The 12,025-nt window shown below is 36.7% G+C and overlaps 1 protein-coding gene across 1 annotated transcript in view; it reads left to right on the plus strand.

Annotated features, from left to right (window-relative positions):
• SEMA3E (semaphorin 3E) overlaps positions 1 to 12,025 on the plus strand; it is a 147,436-nt gene that overhangs the window by 74,404 nt on the left and 61,007 nt on the right. Inside the window, exons 2-3 of the mRNA XM_086739947.1 lie at positions 627 to 787; positions 10,089 to 10,148. Of these exons, the coding sequence (XP_086596073.1) occupies positions 627 to 787; positions 10,089 to 10,148 (221 nt within the window). The remainder of the gene's footprint in view (positions 1 to 626; positions 788 to 10,088; positions 10,149 to 12,025) is intronic.

The following is a 12,025-nucleotide window of genomic DNA, read 5'->3' on the forward strand; positions in this document are numbered from 1 at the left end:
ATTATGTGCAGCTAAGCCCCAGCTCCCCTTATCTGGTCAACGTATTTCTTGACAAAATCAGTAATTACTTGGAAAATTAGGAATATTCATTTTACAGATTTCATATTGTTCTCAATTAATTTAGAGGCAATATTTTCAGTGAACTGAGTGGAGACAGTGCTGGGCTTAAAACAAGCAACTCCATCCTCCCAAAAAGCAAAACCAGAACATTGTACATATAGTAAAAAGCTGAAGTTTGATATGTTTGAGGGAAAGACAAGGAGAAAATTTCTTTTTTTTTCAATCTCCATCAGTTAATTTTTTTTTTCCATTTGCAGCTAATATACTAAGCAGTGCTTTTTCCTTTTCAGAAAGTGTTAAGAAAAAAAAAATTCCCCGATCCCCATTTTATGATATATTGAGCACAAAGATTATGATGTAAAAATTCACATACAAATCTCCTGGAGAGCTGGCTCATTTTGAAAATTGTTCCCAGGTGTTTTGTGTCTCTTTCTTACTCAAAGATTATATGATTAGCATTTTAATGTTCCACAACTTCTTGTCTGGTTCCCTAGGAGGATATGAAAATGAAGCCATGAACGTTAAGCTGTTTGGTATTTATCACGCACACTCTGATTGTATTTCAGAACTCTGGGATTTAAACAGGACGTCAGTCTTTCATAGCCCATTTGGATATCTTGGTCTTCATGTAATGCTGCTGGATGAGTATCAAGAGCGACTGTTTGTGGGAGGAAGAGATCTCTTGTATTCCCTCAGTTTGGATCGAGTCAGCGACAACTACCGAGAGGTGGAGTAAAAATATGTATATATTAGTCACTTTGTGTCGTAAAGTGTAGCACAGAACATCAGAGTTTGCATGACTGGAAAGGAAAGAATGGAGTTTTTGTAGATGTTTTGTGCATGAACTTTAAAATCATGTTTATATTTAAGTAAAATACACTAATTATTATTTTCTTCCCCAGTAATAACCCATAAGGGTCATTCTAGGTTAAGAGATCTAGGAGACATACAGCTATTTCTCCCTGTTTTTCAGCATGTTTACAGATGTTTAGAGCATCTCATACCTACTACATATTTTATTTCTGTATCTCCACCATATTATCAAAAAATAATTTCTCCATGATATTTGTGGGTGACTTTTCCACAGCAACAGAGAAAATATTAAAAAAAACCAGCACATAAATGATAAGAGATATTTAATAGCTGCATAAGCCATGCAGCTCATTTTTAGCCTTCTTTAGAAAAGGATTTTGCATAGGCTTTGAGCCAGAAACGCTCTTAAGTAGTGACTGAAAGCGGCATTTGAAGTCTACTCAGTGGTCTGTGGGAGAAAGGTGGTTTAAGTCGTAACTCTACCAGAGAGCTTGGTACATCACAGAAACCACAACTGATTAGCAAACTGGCAATTGAAGTGGAAAGGCCGAAGTTTGAGCTGTCATGAGCCTTGACTTCCTCACTCAGTTCTGCCCTTGGCAGCTAGGATTGGAAACATGCGGTGGCAAAGGATGCTGGTAAAAGCATTGCTCCTGCCTCAAACATCTTAACTGGGGATAAACAATGTCTTGAAATATTTCAGTGTTTTCCTTATCTGCTTTTTGACATTTTCCCAAGGTGTTTTGATACGTTTCCATTCGTTCTCAAATTAATAAATGAATGAAAAAGTGAGTAAAAAAAGCCCCTCTGGAGAAATGTGATTCTTTTTTATTTCCACACTGCACTGATCATTGATGTTTCAAATTCTTTTTTTTCTGTGCTCTTGTTGAAAGTGAATATCACCATTCTCATGTCAACACTCTGGTCAACTTTACCATAAGCAACCTTGCTTATCTCCAAGTGTAATTAGCATGTTCCTCTACTGTGAACAGATATAATATGCTTTATGCTTTTTATAAACAGTTTGGGAAAGGCAATTCTAGATAGGGGGAAACTGATATACTCAGAGAGGCCATTTGAGAATTTATCTACATTAAAATATATATAATTTTAACTCCTTAGAGAGCATTGTTACATACTGAGCTTTGCTCCTCCACAGTAAGATATGAGTTCACTCCTTTTCCATTTGATAAAAATTATTAATATCCTGTGACAAGATGTTAGAGCTCAGGGATATGAAAACATTTAGGAAGCAGTTGTTTCTATAAAATAAGTTTTTTTCCCCCTCTCTTCTTCCCCATTTGGTAGTAAATCTGTGTGAGGAAAGATGACAGGATAGAGCACTTTATGCTTCTGTCCAAAAATCATTGTCCCATCTGGACACATTCTTGAAGTTAGTTGCTCTCCTTCTTGTTGCTTTTAGATGGAAGATCAACCATTTACTCTGAAATCATACTCTCTGTCTTGAGATCTATATGCAGAGCCTGACAAAGTAGTGGAAGCTCTTCTTGCCTGCGTGCCCATTTTTATGATGTGCAAAAGATGAGATACTCAAATAAATGGAGCTTGACCTAGCATGTTTAGAAACATGACCTCACAGAGACTTAGCTCCCTTGAATACAAATGTCATGATCTTTTTCTCATTTCCCAGTGTTCACTCAGTGCAAATCTCATTCAGTGATAGCTAGGGAAAATATAATTGTCTCACAGCACTATTATCAGAAGTATGGAACAAGAAATTTCTGTTATATGAGAGCTTAATTACTGAGATACATCAGGGGAAGTTCCTGGAATTGAGAGACTGGTTGGTTCATTATTACCAAACTTCTTCATTAATCTGCCTTTAATTGTGTGTTGGTTAGCCTTTGACCCTTTTTTTTCAGATTGAAGACTTTAGCTTAATTAATCTAAAACATCAGTTATAACCTAGTGAAAGTATAAGAGTGGAGGCAAGTTCCTGGGTTTTATTCTCTCTCTAGTAACCAGAATGGGTTACTAGCTGCAAAAGTAATGTTACATAAAGTTGATAGCTTTGGGGCAGACTGGCATAGATCTTTTTCATCTTCTGTGTTCTAGAAAACAGTTTATGTATTTCAATTCATTGCCATCCCTTTCCCCACAATTTGGAATATGAATATGTGCTCTAAAAACCTAAGTAAAACCTATTTCCAATCAGAGATGTAGCCCTTCTGCTGCAAAACGACCCAGTGATTCAGTTCTATTAGGCGTATTAGAAGATCCCCAAAGAAAAGCAACAAAATACTGAGTGGACATAAAATGCTTTTGCACTGAGACCTATTGACTGCCAAAGTAATCCAGCATTTCAAAAAAACTCAACTTGTGATGCATATGAGGTATGTATCCTATAAATCACCATTTAATAGACCACATTTTTCCTTAAGGTTCAATTCTCTTCAGCTTTCAAATACAAAGCAGCACTCTGAAGGGTAGGTTATAGCTTTTTCACGTAAGCTATTAACCTTTTGTGTATATATCTACCAATAGTATATTAACCATATATTATCCTGACCACTTTTCATATCCAGTAAAGAAAAGATACACACAAAACTGGAAAAATCATTCAGGGAAGAAAACTGCTACTATCATTCCTGAGATTCAGGTTGAGCTCTTAACTGGCATGGACCTTCCATGTCATCTTGGACAAAGACAGAGTGTCTCCATTGGTCACATTATATTTCCTTTGCCTACTTTGCCTTTTTTTTGGTACTGTTTATGTCTCTCCTTTCATATAATACACACAGAAATTTTCTCACTCAGGGTATTTAACATATATTACCATACGTTTTTGAAAGAGTTAATCATGTACCTTGGCTTCTATATGAAGAATGCCCTAACACTAACAGTAGCAAGAATGAGGGAGAATATGAAATGTGGATATCAATATTTACAGCAAATTAAAGCCATAGAAGTACTTGAAACCTTGTGTAAAGTCAGAGCTTCAGAGTTACCCTCCATTTGACCTTTGCTTCCCCTAAGATTTCATTCCTTTTGACATCACCTTTGGAATCAATCTTTACACACATTTGGGATTCGATCCAAAGTCTTGAAGGCTTGTGATGATCTAACACACTGATAGAGAACTTTCTTTGATATCTGGTGCCAAATTTATTTTAAAAAGCATATCAGATCATTTTAATCGTTGCCAGAACAGATCTTTGTTGACAGCAAACTTGAACCAATGCCAGTAGTTCACCACCACTGATCCAACAGCTTGAAGAGAAGGATGACCTTTGTTTCTACTTTCCATCTCTGTTGGAGTGAAAATAGTCTGCACTTCCTATTTGTCCACAAACTCCTGACAGATAATCTTTTTTTCTAGCTTCTACTTCAAATAGCTCGTGAAGGCTCTGAAGAGAAGTCTTCCTACTTCTGTAAATAGGCTTGTGCAGGCAGATTTCAGTGGTCTGTTTCTGATCTAGTACAAGATAGCTCCAGATTAGGATTTATGTCTCTGTTGCAATAAACTAGAGAGCCCTCAAAATATATCCTACCTCTAGTGAAGCTAGCTGTATTTCCACTCCAGAGCTGGCTGAACACAAGTGTGCAAGAGCAGGGCTTGCTTGTATCTCCTTTGAATACTGTGTTAAGAACATACACATATTCAAGCTGAAATAAGAGGCACACAATTTAGCAGTGAGTTTGATTATCTGTTGGAATTAACTCCCGAGAGGCAAAGTGGCTATGTATTTGTTGACACATAGATATAGTATCCAGTCATAACCAGATACTTTTGCAGAATTTGTGCTTCAGCCATACACAAATTATGTGTTAATTAAACAGTATTTATTGACTTAAACCAGGGACAGGATAGTTGAATTGCTTAATTGCTCTGTCATGTACTAGAGTTCAGACTAGCTCACACAATAGCCTTTTTTGGCCTGAAGTGCTATAAAGCTCATATGATTTCTTGAAATTAGTTTTCATTAGACATGCCATCCCTTTTTTTTGAGGCTAGTGACTTAATAGGGAAGCTGTTTGGAGACACTCATTAGCTTTCCAGCTCCAATTAAAGTTTTCCCCCTATCTGAATTTGTCTGTACTGCCTTATAATTACATTTTTTTCTAATAAGAAGTATGTTTAAATGTAGCTTTTTCCTGTATTTTAAATACAGTGCTAAAATTGCATCATCCAGGTCTCAAGGGTGATTATATTATGGTGCAAGACGGGAAAATGTCTCTAAAGAAGCATTTTAAAAAATTACTTCACAGTAACCTGCAGGGGTGAAAAGTTTTGAAAAGTTATGTCCAAGTCAATAATCATATCAAGCATGCAGCCCAGTGCAATGTATGTTAGTATGACATTATTCCAGTCTAGATGCACAGGAAAATTTCCCAACAATAGTTATTGACAGCTTGCCAAAAGATTGCAATCTTGGCAAAGAATCAATTCAAAGTTAAAGCTGGTAGTTGTCAGAACTCTAAAATATAACATCAGGAAATATAACATGTGGCAGGTTAAAGGCTACCATTACAGTTGATTAGTATCTGGATTTCCATGCAGTACTGACACATCCTGTGTCATGCTAGTTAAGTAAAACAGCAATACTTACACAAATATAATTCAATACAGTAAGTACACCTTAGTAGAGTATTACTACCTTGAACCCCTTACTATAGATTTCTTTGCAAATGATTGTAACAGACTGAGCAGCTGTTCTCAGTTATTTTAACTGAGCTAAGAAATCCTTATGATGATTAAAAGATTAAAAACAATAAATATTTTTTTTATGTTTTGCAAAGCACTTTTTTATGACATACATTTTTGACTACTGTGCTTAAAACCAAGATATATTTAAAATTTGAATTTTGAAATTTGGTATGACAGCAAAGTCTGATATGCAGATTTTTTTTAGTCTTTAGTCTAAAATAATGAAGAGATCACAATCTTAATGCTCATTTATATTAAAGACTCATAAGCCTTGTAAGAGTTATGAGTCCTAAAAAATAATTTCTGGATAGAAAAGTTTATTCAGGAGACTCATATGTACTACTGAAGTCATAATTCAGACCCATCTACTTCAGACAACTAACATGGACATTCCTTAGAGGTAGGCAGCTTGCTGTGAGCTAGATTCCTACATCTCTGCACAACCTGAAGTAAAGGTACAGAGGTGTCTACCTTTCTTACTCCTTTTAGGCATCTTTGAGAAGTCGTTGAGGTCTGGTGAGGTTCACGCCAACTGGAAAAAGGGGTAACATAACCCTCATTTTTAAAAAGGGAAACAAAGAAGACCTGGGGAACTACAGGCCAGTCAGTCTCATTCCTGTGCCTGGCAAGGTCATGGAGCAGATAACTATTCTATTATTCTATCTTTTGCTAAGATGAACCATCATAAGTATCCCAATAGGGAACATGCATATGGCTGAATCAACACAGAACCAGGGCTTCATTTGGAGAAAGATTTGTGCAGAAGTCACTTTGGAAAACAGATACTTAGCAGCAGTGGTAGATATAGGGACAGAGGGTAGCTTCTGTTGCCTTTTGATTAGAACAACAGTCCCAGGAAGGAAAGCCCTCCATCTCTGCAAGAGGTTAGGACACATGTTCTTTGTTTCTCATTAGATGGAAATCCATCTTTGTTTCTCCATTCAGATGGAACAGATCCTCCTGGAACACATGTCAAAACATATGGAAGACAGATAGGTGATTAGAGATAGTCAACACAGCTTCACCAAGGAAAAATCATTGCCTAAGCAAACTAGTGGCCTTCTACAATGGAGTGACTGCATCAGTGGACAAGAGAATAGCTACAGATATCATCTACCCAGACTTCTGTAAGGCCTTTGATATGATCCTCCACAGAATTCTCACCTCTATATTGAAGAGATATGGATTTGATGGATGGACTATTAGATGGATAAGGAATTGACTGGATAGCCACATCCAAAGAATTGTAGTCAATGACTCAATATCCAAGTGGAAACCATGACAAGCTGTGTCCCTTAAGGGTCTGTACTGGGACCAATACTGTTCAATATCTTCATCAAGAACATACACAGTGGGATTGAGTGCACCCTCAGCAGCTTTGCAGATGACACCAAGCTGAGTGGTGCAGTTGATACACATGAGGGAAGGGATGTCATGCAGAGAGACCTTGACAGGCTGGAAGAGTGGACCCATGCAAACCTCATGAAGTTCAATGAGGCCAAGTGCAAGCTCCTGCACATAGGTCAAGGCAATCCCCAGTATCATTACAGACTAGAGGATTAATGGATTGAGAGCAGCCCTAAGGAGAAGGACTTGGAGATATTGGTGGATGAAAAATTAGACATGGGCCAGAAATGTACACTTGCAGCCTAGAAAGACAATTGTATCCTGAGCTGCGTCAGAAGAAGTGTGGCCAATTGGTCAAGAGAGGTGATTTTACTCCTCTACTCCATTCTCCTGAGACATTGCCTTGAGTACTGCATTCAGCTTTGGGGTCTTCAGTACAAGAAAGACATGGACCTGCTGGATTGAGTCGAGAGAAGAGCCACAAAAAGACACTGGAGCAGGTTACCCAGAGAAGCTGTGGCTGCCTTACCACTGGAAGTGTTCAAGGTCAGGCTGGACAGGGCTCTGAGCAACCTGATCTAGTGAAAGATGTCCCTTCCTGTGGCAGAGTGGTTGGAACTAGATGATCTTTAAAGGTCCCTTCCAACCAAAACCATTCTATGACTATGATTCATTCAATAATTCTATGCTAAGAACCAAATTCTTGTTGCTTACACTGCAGCTGCTTTTCAACATTCCAGACAAAGTCCAGGCATTGGGTTACCTCTTTGGCTTTTTTGTCTTAATTTTGTGTATGCATTTAATTCAGTATGTCTTAAGTGGAAAATGTGCATATAAAATACTTTAAATAATACTAGGACTAAGTATCCAAATACAAAAATAATCACCTACACAGAGTGTATTTAATATTAGGTTACAGAGTCAAGTGTTTTATTCCTTTGTGGTTTTTCTGTTCCTAACAGCCATCTACACTTGATGTGGGTAAAAGCTCCCATTTTAGCCTGCTAATTAGAACATTTATTTGGGAAGTAGAAGCTGTGGCTTCATACTCTTAGGCTCAGGACATCCTAGATTTCACATTTCCTAATGTCTGGGATTTTGGGTTGAAGGTAGGCTGTTACCTATTTAATTTTTTACCAATGAGTAAAGTAGATGACCGTGGACCTTTAGTTTTGCATTGAATGAACCAGGAATTGTCTGACCAGAGCAACTGAATGAGTGTCTTTATGGGAGTTCAGCAGAGTTCAGGTACCTCCCCAGACTATGCAGCAGCAATACAGAGACAAAACAAGAGTTACTTCTGCTCATACATAGATTACTATAAGACCATCTGACTGAAAACAAATGCTCTGATTAATTTTAAGTTCCTTGCAGGATTTAAATGGTATCTGAACACAGGTGATCTGATTCGACAATGAGACCTAAACACTGACAGGTTGCTGAAGTTCACAATAATAACCTATAGCAAATCTCTTGCTTATAAGCACTAGGCATCTTGGATTTATAATTTATTCTTACTTTTCTTGCAATTTACTCTTATTATAATTTACCTTCGGATTTTCTTCGGTTATAATTATTTCAAGAAAACTTAGTTAATTAAATGAGAAAAAAAAGAAAGGAAAAAAAATAAAAGAACTTAATTTTAAAATGTTTTCCAGATAGAAAAATAATTTGTGATTGGACTATTGACAGAAATGTCTTAATGATAGCATCCATTTTTGATACTTATTTGGTTTCAGCCAAGCCTGATATCACCGAAGTGAATATGGTTTTGGTTTTACTTTTAAAATTTCTAAGAAATGAAGTAATGATTCTAGTCTGCTCAGTCATTGTTTAACATCGTTTTCATCCAAACAAATCATGCATCTGGAACGAAACATATATTTTATCCAGTTGGTAGCTGAAAAAAATCTCACATGTGTAATTTGGCTTCACTTCTAGTAACTGACTGTGAAGAGCTGATGCTACTCCCGTGAGGTTACTTGCCGGCCCTCATTAACTTCACTGTAAATGATTTGCTTTCCTAAGTGTCACTTAAAGCAGGAAATCAGTAGTTCAAAATTAATATTCTATGTTGAAAGTCACTGACAATTTAGCACAGATGTTCCTACTGAATTTATACAAAATGTTCCATCCATTAACTTCCTTTAAGTTCCGTTGACTAGGACTAAGTTTGCTCAGTTACCCTAAGCAAAATAACTGTTTCCTCAAAAATGTTTATTACCTTATTGTAAATTTTATAGATATTTAAAAATAAACCTGGAATATTTTGCTTGAAAACTGTTCAAATGGTAACAGAAACATTATTAAACTTTATAACACACAATAAAAATAGTATATATACTATGATGAGTCAAGTGTAAAGACAAGTGCAAAATCTGGCACCTGAGACAACACAACCAAAGAGCCCACTACAGATAAGGATCTGTCTGGCCTTGCTGAAAGTGACCCCAGGGTCATAGTGGACAACAAACTGAACATGAGTCAATGGTGCAGTGTTGCAGCAAAGAAGGCAAATTGGATCCTGGGCTGGATCCTGGGGCATTACTAACAGAAACAGAGACATGATCATCCCACTCTACTCAGTTCTTGTCAGGTTGCACCTGGAGTACTGTGTCTGGTTCTGGTCCCCACAGTTCAAGAAAGATGTGGACACACTGGAGAGGGTCCAAAGGAGGGCCACAAAGATGATCAAAGGACTGAAGAACCTACCCTACAAGGAAAGACTGAAGGAGTTAGGTCTTTCTCCTTGGAGAAGAGAAGTCTTAGGGGGAACTAATCACAATATTCCAGTACTTAAAAGACAGCTACAAAGAGGACAGAGGCATTCTCTTCACAAGGAGTCACTTGGAGAAGACAAGGGTCAACAGGTGCAAATTGTACCAGGAAGAAATTTTTTACAGTGAGAACAATCAACGACTGAAACAACCTCCCCAGGGACATGGTGGAGTCTCCATCACTGGAGGTTTTAAAGATGTGATAGGACAGGATGCTAGATAATCTCGCCTAGGCTCCCTTTCCCATGAAAAGTTGAACCAGATGATCTTTGGAGATCTCTTCCCACCTGGGCTGTTCTATGAGTGTATAATTCTGTTCTATGAGTATTTCACATAAAAAGCAGTAGAAAAGCTGGATTGACATGATAAGACTGCCAATTGAATGATTTTCTATGTTTGTTTTGTTTTTTTCTTTAACTCAGATCCATTGGCCTAGTACACCTCTGCAGGCAGAAGAATGCATAATTAAAGGAAGAGATGCTGTAAGTATCATTAATTACAATTCAAATATACTTTAATTACACCAGTGGCTGGTCCAAAAGAAGGATTCAGGCATCTCTAAACTTCAGAAAGATCAAAGCATAGATATAATTCTAAGTGTTGCAGCTTAAAAACATGTAACTACTGTGAACACACTAAATTATTATTTTAATTGCTTTTCAAACCAGCTCATAAATGGGAAATTAACACTTTTGATCATCTGAACTTTCTCCTAATTCTTTTTCTGGTGATATCAAAGAAGGTATTTTAATAATTCTCCTTTCCTATTTCTATTTCCCTTTCTTTTCATACACACAGGATAGCTTATCTGTTCAAACTCTTTCACATTCTAATTTATCTTTAAAAATCACATTATCTAGAATGCTTTCATAATAGCAGTTAAATTATTAATAATTATAATAATTACTCTAAATTGTTTTACCCTATAGGTTTTATGGTATATTAATAAAAATATTCTGTTTTAACGAACCCCGAAACTGTTCTGTTCCTGTGATCCAGTGCCTTGACTCTAATCAGTTCCCAGGGAAAGACTTGAAAGCTCACTGACATACAGCAGCTGATATCATTGGCACCACAGGATGAAAGTTCTTCTGGGTAGGAGCTCTCTTTAACTTTGCAGTGCACCAAGCTCATTATCTGCACCTCATAAACACACAGCAAGTACAACACCTAATAAATCCCACAGCTGAGAGAGTGAGCTCACACTGTACCAAAGGATTTGAAAATGATGATAATTTTACAGCAGCAGTGACAGGAATGTAGGACATAGAAGGGCACATACCATATTTTCCCACAAACAGGCAGCATTGATGATAACCACAACATATTCTTAGTGTAGATTACGAAGCTATAAAGATTCCTGCCGAAGTACAAGCATAAGAACTGTCCGCATCAAGAGAATCAGTAAACCAAATTAGAAAATAAAAATAATGATAATATAAAACCCATACTTTACTCATTACATCCACCTAGCCTAGAGTTGATCCTTTTTGAGATATCTTAAAAGCCCATTGCATTTTTCTGGATGCTTTCATACCCTTGAGAATTTCAGGTGAATTTGTACCCTTGAGAATGTAATGTTTTTCTACATTATCCAGACTTCGTGGTCATATTAAATGAATCCAAAACCTAAACTCTTTGAGCTTTTTTTAATGCTACCTCAGCACAGGTTGTTGTTACACTTAAAGATCTGTCATCTTTCCTTCATCACTACATGATGGGATTTATTTCCTGATACTTTGATAATATTCTTTGGGTTAAATAGATAAATAAATAGGTACTGTTGTTCCGATGAAGTGTAAAGGTATCCCCTTCAGACTCATAAGATTCCCTAAAATTTTAAATCTTTTACAATCTAGTCTGTTATTGTAAGTCTTCATAACATGCATTGTAATTAATGTGATCATTTAAAGAACTTCATATGTTTCCCACATCTCCCTGTACTGTGAAAGTTATGTGTCTGTATTTTTTAAAAGAAAAACACAGCGTTTGTAAGTAATCACGAGACTCCAGAACTGGAGTCTTTAAGAAAAAGTCATTAAAATTGAAAAAGCTGGAACTATTGTAAAACCAAACAATACCAAACAATATTATGATACTCACAAGAGACCTAATTATGTGTAGGACTACACAAATGACTAAGGCTAATTAATTCCAGGGAAACATTAGTAATTTTCTTTACCGTGCTCAGTGTTCAGTAAACTGAATTGCTAATCCTGAAAGGAATCTAAATTAGAATCAAAACCTTTCCTATTACTTTGCTTTTCACCTGCATTTCTTTGTAGCCATAAACCAATGTTGGCTTAACGGCATAATATCTGAAAATCAACCCTCTGCCATTTCTAAGTTCTGAATGTTA

The sequence above is a fragment of the Chlamydotis macqueenii genome, chromosome 1 (genome assembly GCF_036417535.1).
Source record: "Chlamydotis macqueenii isolate bChlMac1 chromosome 1, bChlMac1.mat, whole genome shotgun sequence".
NCBI classification, from domain to species: Eukaryota; Metazoa; Chordata; class Aves; order Otidiformes; family Otididae; genus Chlamydotis; species Chlamydotis macqueenii.